The sequence below is a fragment of the Micrasema longulum genome, unplaced genomic scaffold (genome assembly GCF_059751315.1).
Source record: "Micrasema longulum isolate JH-2025_06_02 unplaced genomic scaffold, ASM5975131v1 h1tg002071l, whole genome shotgun sequence".
Taxonomy (NCBI): Eukaryota; Metazoa; Arthropoda; class Insecta; order Trichoptera; family Brachycentridae; genus Micrasema; species Micrasema longulum.
In genome coordinates, this window is record NW_028279238.1 from 43,422 (window position 1) to 70,084 (window position 26,663).

At 31.5% G+C, this 26,663-nt stretch overlaps 1 protein-coding gene across 1 annotated transcript in view; it reads left to right on the top strand.

Annotated features, from left to right (window-relative positions):
- ort (glycine receptor ora transientless) overlaps positions 1–22,233 on the top strand; it is a 53,996-nt gene extending 31,763 nt beyond the window's left edge. The window contains exons 6-10 of the mRNA XM_088239128.1: positions 11,760–11,894; positions 15,691–15,791; positions 18,850–19,010; positions 21,561–21,660; positions 21,788–22,233. Of these exons, the coding sequence (XP_088095254.1) occupies positions 11,760–11,894; positions 15,691–15,791; positions 18,850–19,010; positions 21,561–21,660; positions 21,788–21,970 (680 nt within the window). The 3' untranslated portion in view covers positions 21,971–22,233. The remainder of the gene's footprint in view (positions 1–11,759; positions 11,895–15,690; positions 15,792–18,849; positions 19,011–21,560; positions 21,661–21,787) is intronic.
- The last annotated feature ends 4,430 nt before the right edge of the window (positions 22,234–26,663 follow it).

Consider the following 26,663-nt stretch of genomic DNA (forward strand, 5'->3'; position numbering starts at 1 on the left):
CTGAACCAATTCACCTACTAGGCAACGCCTAAAAACAATATTCCAATTTTTATACGTCTTCTTGTACCAGTTTGTTTAATATGGATGTTCAAACATAGGCATGATAGTAAATGTTAAGTGGCAACGTAAACCAGCCAATGACAGGTCATAAGCCCTGTAAATGCCTAGACTCCCATATTCCTTTATCAAAAATGTTTTCCCTCTCAGTTGCAACAAATTAAAGTATTTTTTTTGGTTTACTTCCAAACAGGTAAAGATAGAATATTTAAATTCATCCTACACAATTCAAGATCTAAACAGAGTTCGGCAAAATAAATAAAGAAATAGATAAATAGTTATTGTTGTATTTTTTAATAAATTTTCGTACAAATGTTGTATTAAAATAGTGTAGCATAAAACTTCATATATCGCTAAGTTGATGGATTTCTGTTGATTTTCACAGAACCACAGGAAAGGGCATTTATAATTATATTACTTATATATCAACGCTTATCAGTTCATGGTTTACCTCTTCGTTCTCATTCTCAAGGCACTCTCTTAATACCCATACACAATTCCTCTTTCTTCTCTAACTCATAAAGTGTCCATGCGGCTCGACTGTGGAATCATCTCCCATCCACCATCAAAGATGTTACTACATTATCTCTGGTTAAATCACGTCTGAAGAAACATCTCCTTTCTCTTCCTTAATCTCTCCTCCTTTCCTTTTTCCTCTTTTTTCCTTTTTCCCATTGAGTAATAGTTTTGATTTAAGGTAATTTATACGTTTATTTCTATTTTTATATATTTTTAACTTTTTAATATTTTTTTTCTCTATTGAATATGTTCTGTAACTTGAATTATAAAAATAAAACTTTTATTTTATTGGTTGGTTGGAAGAAATTGCCATTTGTCAATAAGCCCGCCAATGTACAAATAACATTATGTACAAAAAGTTAAATAAATATTAAAATCTTATATGTAGGTACAAATTCATGTTCATTTTTTGTAGATTACCTATAAAAAATCACCGCTCGCCACTGGTATATGGGTACTCGTTTTTCCTTTTTTGAGATTTTGATTACGCGCGAATATGATTATTAGTGTCCGTGACGTCACTGCGCCACTCGGCCGCCATCTTGTGTGCTTCTTCTTCCTCTATCCCGAGAGTTCTCGCCGATTTCCCCCAATAATGAACAGTCGAGGGCCCTCGAGCCAACCGCCACTTGAAATACAAATCCTAAGACGAAATCCACACAGGCGTTGTACCTGGGAACACGAGGGGGATGGTAGAAGCTAGAATATTGTAATGTCGATTTATTTTTAGTAGCTTTGGGCATTATTCAATCAAATTTATGCTGAGATATTTTTTCAACAGAGATGAAGCTGTTGGAAAAGGGAAGTCTATAGTCCTTGAAATATAGCTTGATTAGAATGACAGTTGTCAGCAAAAGTGACGACACAACTTTAGAGCTACGTCTAAGGAGTGATTTTTATTGACACACGAAAAATCATTCGTATCTGGCATGTTAATAAAAAAAATTCATACAATGATATAAATCAAAATAAATATTCAAAATCCGCTTTAAAACTAAAAAAACTAAAATAAACATATATATATATAAAATAAAACGACCACTTTTTTTTCCACCGACCGGTTTCAAAGCAAACAAGCTTTTTCGTCAAAGTTTACGTAACTTATTAATTATCTTCTATTTTATTTTTATCGTGTTAACTAAATACTACACGTGGAGCCAATAAATCAAGTATTTTTTTCTTTACAAGGGTGGTAATTTGCTATCTATATTTTCAAAGCTAGACAGAAGGAAAAAATACATGATTTATTGGGTCCACGTGTCGTATTTTTTTTTTTTTTATGAAATTTTTTTCACATAAGCATTCTTTTAAAAAAAAAAAAAATTCCCGCCAAACTGCAAAAGCAGTTTTTTTGCAAGGATTTATCTCTTTAAACATTTTGGTAACACAATATAATAACGTTTACATAAAATATTAAAAAATCTTAAATACATCAATAAAATAAAAGTTTAAAAAAATTAAATACGAGTAAATCAAGTCTTATTGGATAACGAAATATATAAAAAATAATAAACAAACACTTTTTTTGACACTGTTTTAAATTGTTTGGTTTCCCAATTTTTTATATTTTTTTTACACACTAAACTTAGAATTTAAGAAAAAGATTTTTAAAACTAATTTTACTTTGTTTTTATTTATATGACTATTATTTATTTCGTCCGAGAGTCTCTTTACTATGCGAGTTAGTTAACATGATAAAAATAAAATAGTAAATAATTTATTAGTTACGTAAACCTTGACGAAGAAGCTTGTTTGCTTTAAAACCGGTCGGTGGAAAAAAAATTAAAAACAATTAGTTGTTCAAAAAACAAAGTTGTTTTATTTATTTTATTATAATAAATAACCACAAAGTTAGTGCCTCAAATAAAAAAAAAATATAAAAGTACCTAATTATTAACGACGTTCTTACAAGGTTACGTTATTTTTAAAAAATGTTAGAGATGAGACAAATTGATCAATGTAAATCGATTGAATAAAAAAACAACTTATTTGATGTTGTTCAGGAAAAAAGTACAAAATGTCTTATTTTTCAGTGAATAATAGTCTTAAACACACTTGGCTTGACAATATTTTGAGTTTGTCCAAATTTTTGTAGGCAAGGACTGGATTCAACTCCCTGGGGAGCTGTTTATATTAACATTTTACAAGACTTATATATTACCTTTTCTTAAATGTTCTTCATCTCTGTTGTAATATATTAACACTTGGCTTGTTTTTGCGTTTTTATATCCATTTTCGGAAACAGAGTTTCATTATTGCATGAAAAAACTGATCGATTTGATCGGTACATGATAAGTGATCAGTAATTTCCCATCACTAGTGACATTAGTTTGGCAACTGTTACTTTAATCAAGCTATATTTTAAGGACTATAGGCATCTACAGAACTTAAAATCAGTCATTGGTTGGTTTAAGTTATCACTTCACACATTTACATGGCAGCCTCTGTGGTTTAATGGCTAAGACGATTCACTTACGCACGAGATGCTTCGGGCTCAATCCCCGTGAGAACAAAAAAATGAAATGGCTGTAGGGAAATATCACTTTTTTGTAAGATTACTTTTAAAGTAATAGAGGTCTATGAAATTACTATTCAGTAAAAAAAAAACGGTACTTATTAGTAGCATAAAAAGTATTTTCAACATTTGTAATTTTTAATTTCCGCAAAATCCATTGCGTTGACCACGACCCTAATACGTCACGATTCATGTTTATTTTCAACTTTGTTCCTAACCATTTTATGAAACATCGTCACGAATCTTTACGTCACAACTATCATAGCCAAACATGTCGCGTTTTTAGTGGCATATTTTATAACAATTTCTTTTTTTAAGTTACTTATAAAAATATTTCTCCACAATATCCGAACAAAAAAAAACATTTACCATGTCCATGGCATTCAACTGTGTCCAGGCGGAGGTAAAACATAGTTCTGAGTGTGAAATAGAACCAAAACCCAGCATTTGTGTACTTAATCCAGCGTGTCGTGAATACTAAGAACAATGAAATATTGCTGTTCAAACAACCTAAAAAATCAATATTTCACGTCCACCCTGCCAAGAATCGAACCAAGGACCTCAAGCATGGTAGATGAACGTACTAACCACTGCACTATAAGGCGAAGATATCTCCACTTGATTTCCTTTTTCAACTTCACCTTAGAGCACAGTCGAAAACACTCGTCTAGGATTCTATTTCTATTTCATACAGAACTGTTTTCTTCGTCCACCTGGACACAGAAAATACTTATATTTTGCTACTTCTAAAAACCGTCGCTATTGAGTTATTTCAATATTTTTTTCATGTTTAAAATTCATCTGTGTGAATGCAGCTTAAGGTTTTCAAACCATAGAAGTAGTCTTTGAATAGATATAAAGTGGCTCTTATTTAGGCAAATCGCCGCGTCATCAACTCTACCGGCAAGCTCGCGACTTTTGTGATGACGTAAGAACTCTTCGTAGTATTTTTGGTAGCGGTGGGCATAATCGAATGATGAAAAATCTAATAACTTGTAACCAGAATAAAGGCACTGATAAATTTTAAAATTCACATCCACAGTAAATAATAATGTTAACATGTTTTTATGACCTTCATGCCTGCTCTTACCGGTACCGAGCAGGTATGAAGGCCATAAAAACGTTAATTAGACTTGTTATAAATTGAATATTACAACCAGAATTATCTTCTTTAAAAAAAAAAGATAACACAATTTTATAAAAAAAGGTTTCTATTTGAATAAATATATTCTTTTAATGTATTACCGAAGGCATAATTTTACGTAGAAATAAAGAAAAATGTCACAAAAATGTATGTGATTTAAATGCTTGTATTTCTTTTCAAAAACAAATTATTTTTTTTTTGTTTCCGCCACTTTAATGTTCAATTTATTATCTTCAAATTATTAAAACAAATTTTAGTTCGATACCTAGTCTATATTTAGATCCCAGATACCTAAATTTAATCTAAATATTGAATGGCATAATCTGCCGGTCTAAAAGTAATTATATTTTAGTTACATAACATTTTTAAGTGTATTTTTTAACAGAAGTACCTTTAAAAAATATTGTTTATATCCAATTTATGTTTTTTTATTATTGCGCCATTTAAAAAAAAACATTAGTTTTAAAATGGTAAAATCGTACTATTTCCTCATTTTGCGAGCGATTTATCAGACTACCCCTACAATTTAATGGATCCATGTAAAAAGGGCCACAACAAGTCCATAGACTCAAAGTTTGAGAAAATAGATTAAAACTGACTCTTTTTTTTAAAGGAATTCGTCATATTTTTTATTAATAATTTGGAATAAATAAGTAATACTGATATAAAAGTTTATTAAAAATATTATTTTGTTGGTTAGTTTTTTTATTACAATTTTTAAAGCCACGGACTTGTTCCCTTGATCAAAAATTTTTGAATTTCTAATACTGAAACAAACGTTAACAAATAAAAATCAATAAAACATACTTTTTATTATTTAAATAAAAGACGAGTGATACTTTAATCCACAAATTTGGAATAACCAGTGACCGGTTTCATCGCTTTCGCGACATCTTCGAGACTGGTATCTTTATTAAGGAGTTCAATGTATTTATACAAAACTGAGGTAAGGTTATTTTTATATTAATGATCATTATCAAAGTTTTTTCGGGTTAACTAATGAGTTGATATAATGCTATTTTAATGAGTTTAAGTATTTTATTTTTAGTGTCCCATCCTTCTCCTTAATAAAGATACAAGTCTCGAAGATGTCGGGAAAGCGATGAAACCGGTCACTGGATATTCCAAATTTGTGGATACTTTAATCACTCATATTTTATTTATATAATAAGTTACAATGAACTTCCATCAAGAATTTTCACTCACAAACTTAAAATAATACAAACATAATCGCCATACATCAAAAAAGGAACTAAAAAACCCAAATTTATCCATAACTAAAAAAAATTTAGACTAATTCCAATAATTGATCTCAATCATAATATTATCCTATAAAAGGGATACGAGGCCTGACTTTTATTCATACAAACTTATTACGTATTTTCTCAATGAGAATGAAAATTTCTCCGCCTGTGATGTCGCTAGTACTGCAATTGATTGATTTTGGAGAACCAATGACGTCGTTTAAAGCAGTTAGCAAATTTTTTTTCATACATTTTCTAAAAACTTCGCCGTACAATGAGGAAGTTCAGTGGTTTTTTTTATTTTTTTATTTTTAATAAACTTATTTTTATGTACATAATTATTTTGTACGTGTGATGTCACTGAACTTCTCCTAAACGGCTGGACCTTGCGGGAATTTAAAATGACAAAATTAAAAATATCTTTTATGCTACTAATAATTAGCAAAAAAAAATATTTTTTTACTGGACAGTATTTTAAAGACCTTTATTACTTTAATTTTTTTTTTTAAATGCCATATTTCCCTATTGTTTACAATAATTATAACATTGTAAGTTCGAAACATGGTTTTATTCGTCAGAATCTGATTTTTAAATAATTGGGTTTGTTGCGAATTGAGTATTGCAAAGTTAGGAATCTCCGAATTTTTTTTTTCTTTTTTTTTTATATTCAAATATCAAATACAAGGATACAATATTACTTCTTAATACAGTTATTTTATTTATTTAATACATATGTATATTTACATTAACGTTTCCTATTACGTGAAAGAAAACTGACGTCTTACAATGTTTTGTTTATTTAATTTTTTATTATTAATAATTTTAAGATAAATTCCAAAAATAAATAATTCTAAATGGTGTTTTTAATCAGTGCTACACAAAGAAGAATTCTAAATATAACTTTTCACTTCTTTCTTAAATATATTGTATTCATGAGTACACTTTTAATTTTCTTTGTTCATTTTATTAAAGATAAATATTCCTCTGTAAGTATAATGATGTTGTGCTGTAGTTGTTTTTAATTTGCGAATTAAGATATTACCACCTGTTCTAGGCCGCGTCCTCACGTTTTGTGACCTAGAAACACTACTATTTATTGTGTCGTTATGTATTTAAAGGATACAATTATTTTCATAGAACTATTTTTTTTATAATTCATTGCCCAAAAAAAAAATTGTTGAAAACTCGTTTATTTATCGTAGCTACTTCAAATTTAATTTACTTTGTCCCCATTTAGATATTTTTAGTACAAAATTTTGTGACTTTAAAAAAAACTTTTTGAAACACTAAAATGAAACATTTGTCAGTGTGTAATAAGTTTATGTTCCTTTAAATATGTTTATGATATCAAAATTTAGAATTGGCAAACTATATTATGAAAATCCCCCTCCTCCTCTCCTCCATTCTATTTTCTCATCCCTTATCCTTCTAACGAGCTTTTTTTTTCTCATGTCTTATATAATTTATTATTTTCTCTTTACTGTGTAACGTGTTCTCTCAATATATTAGTGAAAAACTTTAACTGGATGTATGTACTATATTTTATATTTTGTATTCTTATATAACAACTGTTGTTTTTCCTTAATAAATAAAAATATGTATATTTTTTTTTTAATTATATCTAAAACCTTAAAAAAAAGAGAAGAAAAGTAGACCGTTTTTTTTAACAACTTTTCTAATTAATTTTTGTATTTTTTTGACCAGTAAAATATTTGTTTTAAAAGCACCACCCCTCCCCATCTGATTATTCCTGAATGAATCATTTCGCTTTTGTATCTTAACATAATCCTGATTATTTCATCACAAATCAGTATGAAAAAAATTGAAGCTTTTTGCTCAAAACAAAAAAGACGGATTTTGCGGTACTTGCATTTAGAAGCTCGCAAATATCCGCGCTGCCACATTCCATTAAAAAATACTTTTCCATTTGTGTTTCGATATCGATCAAGGCATGTTTGTCTCTTATTTTTATTTACATAACGACTTTGTCATGCTTCAAACTGCCTCTGAAAAATTCCCTGTCTCAACAAAGCGCGCCAACTCGTCTCTCCTTTTTGAACTCTGAAGAGTGTCAGCCATTATAAAAATCCACAAATACACGAAAAAAGAGTGAAACCATCCGTGAGGAAATAATGAGTATGACTTATTGTAATACTCTTCTATACTGTCCTTAGCTACCCTCAATCCCAACCCCAACCCTTGCACGAGTATCTATCCCCTTCAGTAATCTCTACTACGGGCTGAAAAAATATTTACTTATTTATTGGGCTTTTTTATTGTAGTCTGCATTACTTTACGAATTGTTAAACCTATTATGTAATGCAATTACATCGCAAAAGACAAGTTGATAAATAGAAAGCTTCTAAATTCCCAATATATAAAAAAAAGTACAAATTATCTGCAGAAGCCGTATTGTTTATTTTCCCTATAAGTATTTATATAATTAAGTACTTAATTATTATAATAAAAATACGTATTTAGTTTTATTTACTATTTGTTTTTTTTATTCATAAATTTCGTAAAAAGAACATATTTTTCTAAAATTCTAAAATATCTACTTTTACACATATAGTTAATGTTATTACTGTAACTCTCCAAAAAAAGATACTAACTCTTGTGCTTGGAGAGTGACTTACACTATTTTAGTTGTTTATTTATAAGAGTTTATATAATTTTAAATACGAGTACATGAAAAGAAAAACATCGGATATATAAAGAAAAAACATAAAACAATAATACATTCATACTAAATTAAAATTTAATATTGTTTTTACACGTGTTCAAAAAACTTCTTTAGATAACTTTAAATTTATTTATTGATATATTATTTTTCATAGTTTTAAGTTCATTTTAGTTCACCTTATAACATAAAATTTCTTTGGATTAAGTTTAAATTTATTTATTGATAAATTATTTTTAATAGTTTTTAGTTAATTAGGAGGATTATTATAATTTTTTACACCTTTGAAGACAAAGCTATTTTGACCATGACTTGTATGGAATTTAGGAATTTTAATATTATGTTGGTATCTGAGTGACTTATTCATTTCAAATTCTTTTATTTTTTCTTTTTTATAAATTTGTATAATATAATTTATTTTATAAAGAGTGTCTATAGTATGAACCTTAAATATTTTATATAGACTTTCCGTATTTAATGTTGAGGGTTTCTTTAAAATTACTTTAATAATTTTTCTTTGTACTATTTTAAGAGAGTTTAATATATTGGCATATGCACCACCCCATCCTACAATACCATGTTGTAACAAAGATTGTACAATTAAGTAATAAGCTATTTTTAAATTATTGATTTTCAAAATATTCCTTAATCTTATAAATATGTATTTACGTTTTCTAATTATTTATTATTTATTTTAAAGAAACAATCAGTCGAAAATAATATACTAACTTTAAAAGGTGCGGTTTTAAGGCAGACCAGCAAAGTTTCTAAATAAAAATCATACATTAAATTGTAGTACAACAAAAGGGTGTGTTTATGTGTATTTGTATGAGAGTAAGTTTAGAAGTGTATTTATGTGTATTTGCGTGGGAGTAAGTGTTCAGGTGTGTGTAAGTGTGAACATCATTAAATAGCAAGTGAGATCATATCGCAGTCTTTTTTCTAAATGTTTTCTATTCTTGTTATGTATATGGTACACCAAAAGGGTGTGTTTGTGTGGAAGTAGGTGTTCAGGTGTGTGTAAGCTTGAGCATCATCAAAAAGCAACTGGGAGCGTATCGCAGTCAGAAAGAATGAGTCTTAATTTATTTTTAAATAAATTAAGGGGCATGTAAAATATATCAATAGATGAAAAAAAAAGCATTATAGTTAGAGCAAGAAAGATAGAGGAAAGAGTGTTGTGCATAGTTAGTGCTACAGACTGGCAGATGGAATAAAGACTTATTTCTTGTCACGTGAAAGGGAACATTAAGATTTATTTTGGAGAGTAGGTTAAAAGAGTCTACTTTATTATTTAATAATTTATATAAATACTATAATTCAGATAGAATGCGTCTATTTTCAAGGGTAAAAAATCCATTTTGTTTGGCAGATTGGCAAATCGTCAGACTGGTGACGATGTCGGTCATGACGAAACCCGGTCACTGGTAAAAATTTAAAAATAAAAGTGGAATAAAACTATATACGTATTTTTTTTAGTTTAATTAAAATGCAGTTCCACCAAGAAATGTCAGAAAAAAACTCAATAATTAAGTACTGTTAGCATAACGAATTTTTGCAATCAATTCTTAAATTTACTGTGGATATTTTAAGTTCGTACTTTCCAAAAAATAATGTTTATGTTTCAGATTTTATTACAATTCAAAATATGAACAATATTTTGAGGTTATCCAAATTGTTTTTAAATTTTATTTTAAATAATTCAGTCAGTTGAACCTCACCCACATATCATAAATGGTTTCAGGTCTTTAACTTTACAAAATCAAATGATGGAAAAATTTAAGAAAAATTGTTTTGTTAAAAAAATGCGCACAAAATTTTATTGTAAAAAACATCTGGACAATAAATTTTAATTTAAATCTTTGCAATGTTTTGCAGCAGTCTCCTGCAATGGCCTATTACCTTAGATAAAATCCAAACTTGTACACTTCTTCTGAAAATGGCTTTCGTTTTGGATAACTAAATATACAGGGTGTTCTTTAAACCCTGTCACATCCGAAACCACGATGATCAGTATGAGCAAGAAGACATATTGGCACATAAAAAAATTTTTTTAGAATGAATACAAATTACAGATAGTGTTTTTCTGGGTTATTATGCCGTGTTTGTGGGCTTTGTATTGCCGACGTTTCAGAGCACATTGCAGTGTCCATCTTCAGGGCTGAATGTATGAGTGTAGTTTTTAATGTGTTTAATTGTGAGGAATTTGTACCGTGTCGCAGTCGGGCAATGTATGTGGTTAAGTGTGTGGAGTTTGTACCGTGGGCTTTGGAAGCACCGGGTACCATGAGGTTCGTAGTCGTAACCCATCATCCCTGTTTATGTTATTAGGATGCTTGTATATTTCTATGGCTTCCTTTATTAAACGGGCTTGATGATTTTTGGGCTTTCCAAGGACATTTGGCTCAAATGAGAAATTATGCCCTGTTTTTATGTAGTGCTCTGCAAGACGGGACATAAGGACAGTGTTCGGTACGACCTCAAAAGTAAGAAACTTACTAAAATCAGTAAAAGATCGGGACCCACTTGAAACAGATGGAGTATATAAATTAAATTGCAAAAGCTGTGAAACAGTCTACATAGGGCAGACTGCCAGAAACATAATGACAAGAATAAAAGAGCACAAGAGTGCATGCAAGTTGGGCTACCCGGATAAATCAGCTCTTGCAGAGCACTACATAGAAACAGGGCATAATTTCTCATTTGAGCCAAATGTCCTTGGAAAGCCCAAAAATCATCAAGCCCATTTAATAAAGGAAGCCATAGAAATATACAAGCATCCTAATAACATAAACAGGGATGATGGGTTACGACTACGAACCTCATGGTACCCGGTGCTTCCAAAGCCCACGGTACAAACTCCACACACTTAACCACATACATTCCCCGACTGCGACACGGTACAAATTCCTCACAATTAAACACACTAAAAACTACACTCATACATTCAGCCCTGAAGATGGACACTGCAATGTGCTCCGAAACGTCGGCAATACAAAGCCCACAAACACGGCATAATAACCCAGAAAAACACTATCTGTATTCTGAAGGCCGTGAAAACCTACGAACCTTGAATACAAATTGTAAAACAAAATATCAAAAAAAGCAAATGGTTGCTTACTTCTGCAGAGGTGAAACGATAAGGGGGGAGAGGGGAGTCTGATACTGCGCCGCGCTCCCCTCACTTCTCCCCTGCAGAAGTAAGCAACCATTTGTTTTTATTAATATTTTATTTTTAAAAATTTTCTTTGTTTTAAATATTTTTGATAATAAGCTAATATGTCTTCTTGCCCATACCGATCATCGTGGTTTCGGATGTAACAGGGTTTAAAGAACATCCTGTATTTATATAGGACATTGAACACTTTTAGGGTCACAAAAGAGAAATTTTATCGGAGTGAAAGTCGTACGTGTTTTGGTATTAAATCATTTAAATTACAGAAAAACCCCATACCAGCTTCTGCTGGTACAGGGACCACCGTTCTAGGAAATAACTGCCGCAAACGTTATAGGAAAAAACCTTATACGAGTGTACGTTATAGGGGGGTTCACTGTATTTGTATGAAAAATAAATTATTTTTTTAATTCTTTATTTTCCAGTGTCGCATACTACAGACGACATGGTGTTCCAATGGGATCCAGACGTTCCCTTAGTGGTAGATGAAAATATAGAACTTCCACAACTTCAACTAGTCCAAAACAGAACAGCTGACTGTACACAGGTGTATTCCACAGGTTTGTTTTTCATAATTTAATTGACTTTAGTAGGTATACTTTAGCCTCTGATCTCCAGTTGTGGAGTGCTTGAAATGAGAAAAATTGAAGCAACTGAAGAATGATTAAACACTGCTTGATATCCAAAGAAACTAATTAGGTATACAAAGATGATATCGAAGCTTAAGAACGAAAACGATTTAACCATTAAAAAAATCCAATTGAGTTAAGACTATAGATTGACTTTTTCCCAGAACACGAGATATGTGACAAATAAGATAGCAAGGAAGGTTCCTCTTATGGGAAGAATCAGAAGATATCTAACTGCTTCGTGCAGGATGATTTATAATTCCATTACTGTGCCTCATATAAATTACTGTAGTAGTATTTTTTTATTAATATCCCTACAGAGATGAGGTAGAATTTTTTTTAAATTCAGGATTATGGATATTCGAGCGTTTACAGGGCTTATGACCTGTCATTGGCTGGGTTAAGTGGCCACTTTACGTATCACAACATTTCCCATTCCGCTTATTAGCGAATATCGACACAGGTAACATTTTTTTGATTTTTGTATACATGTAATTAAATGAGAAACCATTCACAAGCGTGTTGGAGCGCCATCTATGTATTGATATTGAAGTTAAGTATTTTAAGAAGATTAAGTACTGTAGTAGTATTTTGTTTATGGCAACTGAAGGGGAAAAAATAAACTTACTGTTTATTTATTAATACATCAACAGTTCAAAGAACCTTTTACAAGAAAAAAATAATTTACAGAAATAATCACAGCAGTGCACAATAATCATGTAGTACATAGTGTGAAATAATAGAATAATTAAAACTAAACAATTTAGTTAACATATAATACAAAAAGTTAAAAAGAAACATAACATTTCTAAATAAAGAGCAATAATCATGAGAAAATCTTATGTACTAAATATAAATATAAAACAGTAAAGTTGAGAATAACTAGATAATAATAATAAATAAAAAATACAACATTAGTACTTAAAAAAATAAACGTTTTTTAAGCAATAAAACAAAAAAAAAGTTAAATTACTAGATAATACCTCTATTTAGTGAAATCATCATCATCAGTTGGTCGGAAGAAGTTGCCATTTGGCAATAAATCCACCAATGCACAATTTAAAATTATGTCTAACATATTAAATAAAGAAATAAAAAATCTCGTATTCCAGGAAACAAAGTTAAATTTAATAATATATTTTAAAATAAATCTATTATTTTTCTAAAAAATAACGAGTGAGAATTCGTTTTAATTCATGAACAGAATATGTATTGAAGATATCGAATATTTGTTTTAATTCATTTCCATACCTATTTATGTCCTGCAGAATAGGGCTATGAAAGTAATTTCGAGAAAAAATAAATACTCTATAATAAAGTTGATGCTGAAACAAACAAAAATTATGACACTACGTCAACTAATATATTTTAATGCAATGTTTTTTGTTCACAAAATAATTCATTGTTACACCTCAAAAGAGTTGACTCAAAAGGTTTTTTTCTAATCAATGTGAACACGAATATCAAACAAGAAATAAACATGAAGTAACATTATAATTTCGTAAGAAAACAAATACACAGAATTCGTTGATGCACCGAGCTGTACAGTTATATTATGAGGAAATACCATTAGAAATAAAAGAGCAAAATAATATTATTTCATTTAAATATCAGTTAAAAAAACATGTGTTTAGCAGATAAGTTAGTTTTTAAAAAGTAATCTTATTTGTGTTAGCTTTATTGAAGTTTCCTTTTTAAGTGTACGTATATTTTATTTTTTTTACAACAAACATAGGTGATAAAAAAAAGTATTAAAAAAATAAAGCATAATTACATAGCAATGAAATACATATTAATAGTAAAAATAGTTAACAAAAAATCCCACAAAGGCATGGCCTGTTCGTGGGTATACAAGAAAATGTTAATGAATTTTTCCTTCTATAATAAATAATGGACAGTTCTAATATTTTTGTGTAATAGAAAATTTTGTGTATAGAAATAAAAAATAACATATTCTGTAAAAGATTAAATGGTATTTTTTTTATAGTAATTAAAAAAGGAAATAAAAAAAAAATAAAAAAAACACAAAAATATTCCTTATTATTAAAGGGTAACAAAATATATTATAGAACAAAAAGAGTTCATATCTTTAGTTTGATAATAATTGGATATAAGTTAATATTAGGACATTAAATTATTATGTTTGTACTATTTTAAGACTAAATAAAAAATTTAAAAAAAGATCATAAAACGACTTCAATGAACATTATCCATCTTTCTGCATTTCAAAAAACGCAACATCCGGGTGGGAATAGGACAAAACTATTACATCGGTCACTTTTTTACTCAGAGAATTTAGATTTCTTGTCAGTACGGAAGCGACGCTAGTATAGTCCTCAAAGTATATCTTAATTAAAATGACAGCTGCCAAACTAATGTGACTAATGATGGGAAAGAACTGATATCTGTTCATGTACCGATCAAATCGATTTTATCAGTTTTTTCATGTTATCAAACTCTATTTCCGAAAATTGATATAAAAACGCAAAAACGAGCCTATGTTTAAGACAATTATTCACTGAATGTGTATTTTAGTGACGAAGAGATCTATGAAAAGCCGGAATATCTATCCCAAACAATTCCAAGTTGTGTGACGAATTGACTAATCTACAATCTACACATTCTGGACATTGGGGCATAAAATCAAAAATTGCTCTTAGAAGATTTGATAAAATGCAGATTTTAACTACAGCACAATCACAAATGACTATCGACGTGCTAATTAGCGGCGTGATAACAATTTTTCACCGTGGTTGTTTATCGTATGCGCGGTCACAATGAAACATCCGTGAAAGTTATCGATCGGGATTATCATATTCGTTTAATATTGTCATACTTCAACTTGATGCTTGGCAACACCTAATATTAAAACATTTTGAGTTTGTCCAAATTTTTGTAGACAAGGACTGGATTCACCTCCCTGGGGAGCTGTTTATATTAACATACTACAACAGAGATGAAGAACATTTAACATGTTGATAAATTACCTAATCCATGAACAAGCATAGAAATTGAAAAAATAACATTTTCAGGCGTTGCCTAGTATGTAGGTGAAATAATTCAATTAGATGAATCTTACCTGCATAAATAAAGGTTTCAGCTCTTTAACTTCACAAACATCAACAGATGAAAGAATTGAAGGAATATTGATGTTCAAATATAAGCAGAATGTTGAATGTTACACAGTGTGTAAAGTGGCCACTTAAACCAGCCATTGACAGATCATAAGCCCTGTAGATGCCTAGACTTCTATATTACCTTCTCTTAAATGTTCTTCATCTCTGTTGTAAAATGTTAATTTATGACATATATTATATGAGCATTGATAAAATAAAATAGGATCGAATTCATTAGTTATAAGTATCCCTTGATAAAGAAGCTTGTATAGCTTCAAAACCAGTCGGTAAAATAATTTAGTTTTACTTTTTTGTTCACAATTTATCATGCTATTTATTTGATTTGGATCCTATTGAGAAAGCTATTAAACGAAACAATTGTTGAAAGCGTTCGGCGTTTTGCAACGCGACCGCGATAACTTCAGCGTGTTCATAATTGTTCGTTGTGATCGCTCAAATACTTAGCACGTCGATAGTCATTTGTGATTGAGCCCCTGGTCCTTTAAAAACAGGTTTCGGTGTATAGGAAGAGTTTTATAAGTACTCGTAGGTGTTTTTAAATGTAAACTCAAAACAATATATTACTTATTGAAAATGTATTTATTTTTCAGGAAATTTTACGTGTCTTGAAGTAATTTTTGTCCTTAAAAGAAGACTTGGATACCACCTATTTAATACGTACATCCCAACTTGCTTGATTGTCATTATGTCCGTAAGTACTAACATATTATTATTTATTAATAAAGAAACCGCACATCCGATAAAATTAAATCATAATTTAAAAATTTTTTTTTTCAAATAAATATTTCATTTTGATTCTCATTTCAATTTTGGTGGCCATTTTCAAAGAGTTGTAAATAGCTTGCTATTAAAAAATGGAAATGAAGTTGGGGCCGAGTGGGGTTTGAACCTCGGGCCTCTGATCCGTGAGTTCGTAACACTAGCCACGGGACCACAACCCGATTAAAGTAATAAAATAAATTATTAAAAAAACACTTATATTATGCTCAAAATTACATAATGCAAGCTTTACGATTTACCCGATACATGGCTGTTCTTACGAAATCGAGATTTTCTCTAAAAAATGCAAAACATTTTTAATGACAAATCTAAATAAATATGTCTCATCGGCATGACTTTTTTTAAATCAACGTTTTTTATTTAAACCAATCGACGGGTTATTAAATTAAACAGTTCATTAAATTAAAAATTGCACAATCTTTGTTACAATATGGTATCGTAGGATGGGGTGGTGCATATGCCAATATATTAAACCCTCTTAAAATAGTACAAAGATTAATTATTAAAGTAATTTTAAAGAAACCCTCAAGAAAACATTCAATACGGAAAGTCTATATAAAATATTTAAGGTTCATACTGTAGACACTCTTTATAAAATAAATTATAATATACAAATACAAAGAAGAAAAAATAAAAGAATTTGAGAAGAATAAGTCACTCAGATACCAACATAATTTTAAAATTCCTTAATTCCATACAAGTCATGGTCAAAATAGCTTTGTCTTCAAAGGTGTAAAAAATTATAATAATCATCCCAATGAACTAAAAACTATTAAAAATAATATATCAATAAATAAATTTAAAGTTAAATTTAAGAAATTTTTTGAACACGTGTAAAAACAACATTAAATTTTAATTAGTATGAATGTAATATTGTTTTATGTTTTTTTTTATATATCCTATGTTTTTATTTTTATTTCTCATGTACTCGTATTTAAAATTATACAAATTTCTATATATAAACAACTAAAACAGTGTAAGTCACTCTCCAAGCACAAGAGTTAGTCTCTTTTTTGGAGAGTTACAGTGATAATATTTACCAGATGTGTAAAAGTAGATATGTTTAGAATTTTACAAAAACATGTACTTTTTACGGAATTTGAGAGAGACAAGGAAAGGACATTGCCCTGTTGGTAAATATCATATTTCGAAAAGTGAGCTAATTATTTATTTTTCGTACAATTTTATTTACTGTAGACTATCATTGGACACTTTCAAAGGGTTGATAAGAAAAAAAAAATGGTTGCAAGATGACGTGTTAATTTAATTTTTAGGCTCTCCTGAAAATTCTGTTTTTTTGAGTCATGACTCTCTTAAATTTTTCTTCAAGATCTTCGAAATAAATCCGATCTTTTAGTCCGATTAAAAATCGTCAATTCACTCTTTAATGCGCCTGAACTCAGTAGAACTCTATGAAATTAAATATCCCAACGTAAGCCAAAATTGACTTGTTTGTACTTAGATCAAAGAACTAATTTTGGTTTTCACTCCGCCTTGCCTAGAATTCTGAGGTCTTCCGACAAATATCCCAGTCTTGATTCCTTTGATGACAGTTAGTCTTCTTTCTTGCGATCAATGAATCAAGTTCAACTATAACCATCTCTCTCCCTCTTCTATTTCCACTTAGTCCAATTCTGTTTCTTATCCTGTCTTCCTTGATGTTATGCTCTTGTACTTATTAATATAAAGTATACTATTATATGTTTATTGTCCCTGTAAATTCCTTCGCGGCGGATGTATAGTGAAAAATAAATGCTTGGAGTGCCGCGCAGTGTAGCGGTTTGTTTAATTTAAAACAGCGAAAATAACATTTCGTGTTGCTGTGACGCGCCATGCAGTGCCCACAGTGGCCTTCAACCATTAACATACTTTGTAAAAAAACTCCTTCGAGTCGCTGTGTGGGAACCTGAGGTTAGGAAATGATCGCCTCATAATCACTATCTCTTTTCTTTTTGAAATTATACGTGTGTCTTGGCTTAGTGATCTAATTAAAACACATTTCTTTCTCTCAGGTGAATGTTTTATTTCATTTGTCTCAGGATAATCATTTTTGGAGACCAATGGACAAAATATTTCATTTAAAATTATCCACCTAATATACCTTAATGTGCGATTTTTTTTTTCTTATGTGTTAAAGTTTACATGATTTTTTTTTAAATCGTGGTTTTGTATTCACAGTAGCTGCCGAGATATTAATTAATTAAGTGCAATAGCCACCTTTAACCTTTAACAAACTTCCTCGAGTCCCTGTGTGGAAAATTGAGGTTAGGAAATGATCGCCTGATAATCACTATCTCTTTTCTTATTGAAATTATACGTGTGTCTTGGCTTAGTGATCTAATTAAAACACATTTCTTTCTCTCAAATGAATTTTTTATTTTATTTGTCTCTGACAAAATATTTAATTTAAAATTATCCAATATACCTAAATATATTTTCTTATGTGCTAAAATTTACTTGAATTTTTAAAAATCGTGATTATATATTCATAGTAGCTACCGAGATATTAATTAATTAAGTGCAATAGCCACCTTTAACCTTTAACATACTGTGTGAAAAAACGTCCTCGAGTCCCTGTGTGGAAACCTGAGGTTAGGAAATGATCGCCTGATAATCACTGTCTCTTTTTTTATTAAAATCATATGTGTGTCTTGCTTAGTGATCTAATTAGGTCACATTTATTTCTCTCGGATGAATGTTTTATTTAATTTGTCTCTGACAAAATATTTCATTTAAAATTGTCCAATATACCTAAATATATTGTATATATATTTTTTCGTATGTGCTAAAGTTTACTTGAATTTTAAAAAATCGTGATTATATATTCATAGTAGCTGCCGATATATTAATTAATTAAGTGCAATTTGCAACGCCGGTTACATCACAGGAACAGGCGGGTTAACATCGCTGAATATTCTAGCATAAACCTGCTAGTGTAAATAATTTAAATCCGTCTCTGTATTTTTCAGTGGGTATCATTCTGGATAAAACCTGAAGCCGCCCCCGCTAGAGTGACTTTAGGAGTGACGTCACTACTAACTTTGTCTACTCAGCATGCCAAATCTCAAGCCTCGCTTCCTCCAGTTTCATACCTAAAAGCTGTCGATGCCTTTATGTCAGTATGTACGGTGTAAGTATAAGAAAAAATAATTTTAATTGTCATAATTTATATTGTTTTAATTTATTCCGATTTATTTTTTATTTATTAACCATTTCCAATGGAATTCCAAAAATCTTTTTTTTTTGTTAATAAAACGTATAGTACAAAAAGTTCATATTATACTCACAGGAGTTATTAAAGAAACTCATTTGGGACTGTACATAAAAAAAAACTTTTTTGTGACACTACATAATATCATACATAGTTAATACATCCGAAATAGTAAGAAAACATTAAAAAAGAAACATAAAACACAATACTTTACACCATCTATATAAATAACATTAATAATTATCACTATCTAAAAAATGTAAGCAATATTTTTTAATTGCGAGAGTTCTGGATTTTTTATTCGATTGTTCGTGTTTTAGCTCATCGGGCAGTTTATTAAATTCGGAATGCAAATATTTTCCAAAGACCTTAGGCCGAACTTTGCTGAGCGAAACTTAGACGCATGAAGATTCCCTGAGTTACGCGTATTGTAATTGTGAATATCATGACCAAATGTGTATTTTAAATTTGTGTGAGCCGAAAAGTTTATGATATTCAAATTAGTATTGGTTATGTCATGCAGTGGCATCACCTTGAAACCCTAACAACTTAACAAACTTCATCCAAAATAACACTATACTAATATTATAAATGCGAAAGTGTGTTTGTCTCTTTGCTTGTGTTTTTTTCCCGTCGCAACGGAGAGACCTATTGATATGATTTTTTGCACGGTGATAGTCAAAAAGCTGACAAGTGTCATATGCTACTTTTTAAGCTTCCTTGGAAAAATTGTTGATGAAAAAGTTAATTAATATTAAAACAGAATGACGATGTTACGTCGCCATCAGGAGCGTGTGGTAAGGTTTTCGGTTAGGGAAGAAGTTACATGGTACTAGGCACATAGTCAAATATGTGTCTACCACTAACACAGTGATTCGAATTAAAAGCTTTGAAACAAACTAAAACGCAATTTTTTAAAATAATTTCTGCAAAAAAAAATATATTTCGTAGTTCAATATTATAATACCACCATATCAACCTATCTAAATACTAAATTTGTTATCGAACTGTCACAATATACGAAAAATAAACGTGTATTGGTTTGTCAGAATTGCTTCCACAGAGCTACTGTAAATCTCAATTTGCGCATGCGCGGACTTGTGAATTCGGTACCGGGCGACCGCCTTAAAGGAATCAACAGATTTACGGAGCTCCTCATTTCAGAATTAGACAAAGCGCAGTGAATTTTAATTCCGTCCGCGCTTGACTGCGCTGGCAAAAGTTTGTTGTTGAGTTTGTCTAGTTATTTGTTTTGTATAAGTTTGTCTAGTTATATACAAAAAAATATATACTGATTGATGAGAAGTCAATTTTTTAGGGAAGCATTGCGCTTTGGTTCCATCCAATCTATGGATGGACCGTGCATGGTCACCATATGTAGACTAAAGGATCGTCGATTTTTTTGCATAGTGATTGTTGGAAGACCGGCAATCGATACGGACTACCTTTTAAACGAAAAAAAAAAATATCATTCCATCGGGAAAATTCTTGTATTTATTCGACAAAACTATTAATTAATTAAAATTTGTGACAACAGAGAGGGAAAAAATTAGGAAGGGAATATGGAGGTCTAGGCATTTACAAGGCTTATGATCTGTCATTGGCTCGTTTAAGTGGCCACTTTACACAATGTGTAACATTCACCACTCTGCCTATGTTTGAACATCCACATTTCCTCAACTCTTCCATCTGTCGACTTTTGTGAAGTAAAAGAGCCGAAACCTTTGTCATGTGGCTGAGATTCATCCGGCTGAACCAATTCACCTACTGGGCAACGCCAATGGTGAATGTTACACGATGTGTAAAGTGGCCACTTAAACCAGCCAATGACAGGTCATAAGCCCTGTAAATGCCACCAGACCTCCATATTCCCTTCTCAAAAATGGATTCCCTCTCTGTTGTCACAAATTTAAATAGAAATAATTCCCTAGGGAGGAAAACCTGCCAGTCAGCAAGCATTTGGACATACTCAAAACAGTGTTGTATTCATTAATTGACTAATTTCTCCCTAACACCACGCGAGCGAAGCCGAAAATAACACAAAATGTCTTCGTGCAAACGTATTCTCGTATTTTCTCCCGCATTGTCTTTGGTCTTTCGTTAACAGTAACTGTTTTTTTATTTTGTGAAACTGTTTCGGGTATTCCCAAAGAATAAATATTTAAAAATAACTGTTTCTTTTTTACCATCTCTAATTCCGATCGCTTACTAACCCAACTCGTGCGGACAAATATTTGATAGATCTGAATATTTTGCGACTGTGGTGGCATTATTTTGAGTGACAGATTCTTTATTACATTTCGATTGCTCCGAACAACAAAAAGAAATTGCGAGACCCGAAGAGGCGATAAACTTTTAGAAAAAAAACCCGTTATGGTCGTAATTAATTCACAGATATTGGATACGTATGTTTTTTATATGATACTAGTTGACAGGAATAAATAAATAATTCAATTATTTGTATTTTAGGTTCGTGTTCATGGCGCTGATGGAATATTGCCTGGTAAATGTCGTTCTAGGAGATTTTGATGCGCCAAAACCACCACCTCCCGAACCTGGTTTACCAAAGGTAAAACAATTTTGCATACACATCGAGGCATTAAAAAAAATTCTCTTGAAATTGAAAACGTATTTTATTTCTGTCATGTGAGTTATTTTTTACTGAAGATAATGTATGCGTTTTTGTCGTTTTCCAGGACAATGCCCTCTTCATCAATAGCCGACCGCCTCCGAAGCCGAAGCCTAAAAAAAAGGAAGCATCAGCGTACAAGAGAAGGATGCGCGCTCTGAACATAGATCGATTTTCCAGAGTCTTTTTTCCTTTACTATTTTCGGTTTTAAATGCTACCTATTGGATAATGTTCTCAAAATACATATAATCTGTTATTAAAGCAATCTACAATGCCAAAACTACGTTAATATCATAACTATGCTAGTAATAGCGCGCGCGCTACAACTTGAGATGCCATAGAACAAAAGCGTTGCATGTTTTTGATTAGCGACAACTTCACTCTGGCGGCCATTATTGTTTTGTTTGACAACTGGCCAAGTAAACGTTTTCGTCGTTGTGCTTGGCTTTGCTCATAAAGAACGTGGAAATTTCCTTATAACAATAATAAAAAATCGTCAATTTGAAAAAAAATAATATTTTATCTTAACTTAAGTTTTTTTGTGGTTCTTTTAGGATACCTAATTAAATATTAGAAATATTTGCGAAAATACAAATCGAAAAAACTTTGCGAAAATTTTCAAATGAAAAATACTAAAAATATTTTTTATGCAAAATATATCTTAAGGAGTATTATAAAAAATACAGCAGAAAAATAAAAATATAAATTGGAATAACGCTGCAAAAATAAATATATAATACCGTCAAATAGAGTAATTTGGACGAAATTGAACTTTGAGCTTCTACCAAAAGTTCATTTTCAATTAAATAAAGTGGTGCATTTATCAAATCCATCAGTCAATGTTTCCCCTTGAAGTTTACTGACCACATTAAAAGCCTAGGGCACTCCCTTAAAAAAATGTAGTCTCAAGTTGCACCGCAAAGCCGGATGGGGTGGTATGTTGGGACATTGCTCATTTTCTCATGATATCTCGAGTTAGATTTTTTTTTAAATGTATTTGGGAAAATAAGCATTACAAAAACGTTAAACAAAACAAAATCAGAGGCAATTGTATTATATTTCCGAACTCATTTAGAGAAGATAATATGTCTCCCTCTAAAAACCTTTTCAGGCATACTTTTTTACAGTATTTATTTGTTCGGGACTAGCTGATTTGACATCGCTTTTATTGTAAAAAATGTCGATTTCTTGGTATCACGACTGGAAATAAATTTGATATTGAGAATAATTACTAAGTCATTATGGTCTCCTATACCAATTTTAAATTTCCATCGTAAGTGTCTCAAGTTAGACCCAGTCTCAAGATACCCCTCTTGACGGTACCTATCTTAATTACGATGCAAATGATTTCCGATTTGGCAATTCTTGACCTTGAGTACGGTTCATTGTTTTTCTGCAAACTGTAACTAACTTCGTAGATGATAATTCTATGAAAATTTTTCGGCGGCTCTAAAAGCGGGAACGCGCGTTATTACTCTGAGGTTATTTCTATAAAATATTGAAGACAGTGTATTCATTTTTATTTGCCGCTCCTAACGGAGGTTGGCGACCATCATGCTGAAGTCGTCACGATTCTGGGCTAGTCTAATCAGCGCTGCTGCATCTGGCAATCGAACCGCTGTCTAAGATTTCAGAGCCATCATGTTATTTTACGTCCCATACTCCGCTAGCCCCTTTGAGTGATAATACGCCACTGGTAAATAGAGTCGCTCATACGGACAAAAACCATTATATGATTATTAACCACGAAAAAAGCTACAGTTTATAGCAATGCAACGGGCCGTAGGTACTCAGGTCGAGGATTGCAAACGCAAACCGAAACCGTCTGTTACACGTTTGATGTTAAACTAAAATCCAAACTGTGAGATTTTAGTTGTTTAGGGTTGTTGGTACTTTCAACCCCAGTTAGAGATTGACAGAAGACACAAGGTTGATGCTTCAATGCGTATTTATTACATGGCGAATGAATAATTAATAGAATTATTTCGCGTGAGTGTTACGGGGATGATGTGTTAAAAAGACTCTTCGGGCTGGCTGAGCTGACTGGTGCTGACTCAGCGTTACCACGCACTGTGGTCTCTTTATGGGCCACGTTCCTTTGTTCGGCAGGACGTCGCTCTTATGTGTTGCAGAATATAATGTATTGTATTTGATATTAAATTATGACTTGCTTCATCGGTCGTCACATTATACGAGGCATATCCAGAAATTAAGAGTACTGTTTGGCTCTCGTTCTGTGAGAATTTTTTTACAAAAGTTGGCATCACTGATTGGTAGTGGGGGGTCTCCTGAACACAACGAGCACCGGCGACCTTCGTTAGAGCCAAACATTGCCTAGTCGTGTTCGTTTCTGTAAAGGTTGTCAATAAGAAATCCCGCCAAGTGCTAGATGCGCGCTGTCATAAGGTTTCTTCTCGCGGAAGAAAAAACTCCCACTGATAGTTTTGCATGGTTTGAATTCGTTTCGTTGGGACATTTCGAACTACCCTGACAACCTCTCTGACTTAGCGCCTTCAGATTTTCATCTTTATACCTTCCTGACGACTCACATGGGTAGAAAAAATTCTAACCGATTTGGAGGTGAAACAAAAGGTCTTGAAGTGGACGAAGGAGATGGCGAGAGAGTTTAAAATTTGAGTACTCTTACTTTTTGGATATGCCTAGCATTTCAGGTGAATTATTTAGCACGCGAGTGTGTCATTGATCAATAGACTATGAACCCCACAGTACGAAGTTGGAACGCTTTTGTTCTATGCAATAGAGCTTCTTTTATGCAATAGACTTATATGCAATAGATTTCTCTCGCATGTTCTATGCAATAGATTTCTCTAGCGAATTATTACTTCGAGGCCTGCCCCCTATCTTTTTTTCCACAATAAGTAACAGAAAAGTATACTTCTTAATGCGAAATATGTAACCAAAGTATGGGGCTTTTCTTCTTTTGGCAATGGTCAGTATCGCTTTTGTTCTATGCAATAGAGCTTCTTGTATGCAATAGACTTCTATACAATAGACTTCTCTAGCGAATTATTACTCCGAGACCTGCTCCCTATCTTTCCTTTCACAATAAGTAGCAGAAAAGTATACTTCTCAATGCAAAATACGTAACCAAAGTATGATGCTTTTCTTCTTTTGGCCGTAGTCAGTAACTCCATCTCTTTATTCATGATGCTTAAAATTGCTTCATTGGAGACACGTTCAGTTCGTGAGATTTGCAGCATTTTTCTGCACAATCATAGTTCCACGGCCTAAATTTTGTTTATCGTTGAGACTATGAGTCTAACCATCTACTCCATACAGCAACGCTGGCAATCCATAGTCTTAAATCATAGTTCCACGGACTTTTCTTCTACAATAAATAGCTGAAAATTATACTTCTCAATGCGAAATATGTAACCAAAGTATGGGGCTTTTCTTCTTTTGGCAGTAGTCAGTAACTCCATCTCTTTATTCATGATGCTTAAAATTGTTTCATTGGAGACACGATCAGCTCATGAGATTCGCAGCATTTTTCTGCACATATAGTTCCACAGTCTCAATTTTGTTCATCGTTGAGACTCTGAGTTCAACCATTTACACATGTACACCATACAGCAACACCAGCAATCCATAGGCTTTAATCGCTCTCATCTTGTGCTTAGACTCAGATCTCGATTGCACAAGAGTTTCTGCATTTTGCAGAAGATTAACCTCCCCAATTTCAGTCCTTCTCAATTCTGGTCTTTCTTTTCGAATCCGGATTCCCCTCAACGTTGGTATTATATTTTTATGGTGATGGTGGATGGCGGGATTTTTTTTATTTTTAGAAATAAATATTTGCGTTTATTATTTACCCATATATTTTGGGGGCATTTTCAAGGAGTTGTAAATAACTCACTATTAGAAAATGGATATCAAGTTGGGGTAAAGTGAGGTTCGAACCTCGGACCTCTGATCCGTGAGTCCGCAACACTAGCCACGGGACCACAACCCGGATTCGAATGTTAGTGTACATAGTGTCCTGACGAAGAGACGGGTACGTCTCAAAACTGGTAGAAATAAAGTTATTTAGTGGTTATATACAAATATTTACTAACATTTATCAGTAAATCTTTTCCTTATTTATTTATTTATTTATTTATATTTTTCGCTTAGAAACTATAATTAATAATAAAAATAATGTGACCTCACCTATTAATTTTTATTCGGCTCTGCAGCTCAATAACAATGGACGCACTTGTCAGTAATTACCGACGCGATAAAAAAATCTTATGTATAATTGTTGGTTGAGGACTTTAATCGATGTAAGAAACATCGTGATAACCATCTGTGATTGAGCAACTGGGATGATTTTATGAACACAATTTTAACTTGTTAAAGCGCGTATTTAAGTACTTAATATGCGCTATAACGCGTTAAAATTGCGTTCATACTTCCACCCTTGGTATGGTCAAGATAAGGTACCTAATTACCAATCACATTTTTTTAAATGCTATCTAGCTAATTAAATATTATTAGGTCTGCACTGCTCATAATTTCGCTGTTCCTGGACTGGCACTTGAAGCGTAAGACTGGTCATCTTACCTTCCATGTAACAAAAATGATTGAAATAAGGTATAATTATATGGCCGATGCGGTGCCTTATGCACCAGATGGGTGCAGAAGGGGAAATTATGATGATGATGGTGAAAAAGCTTAATTTTAATAGTATTTTTGTCGAAATAGGTTTTGTTAATTATAATTTAAAACAATCTGCAAATAATATTTCAAACAAAAACATTAAAGTTTTAAAATAAAAACATCAGTTTTATAGACAACCATATCCAACTTATATTTTAATAATTATTATAGCACAATGTCGTGAGAAAAAAAGGAAAAGAGACAATTCTTGCATCATTATTTCATTATTATAAAAATTATATTATTATTGTAAAAATGAGATTATAAACATTTTCAAAATGGC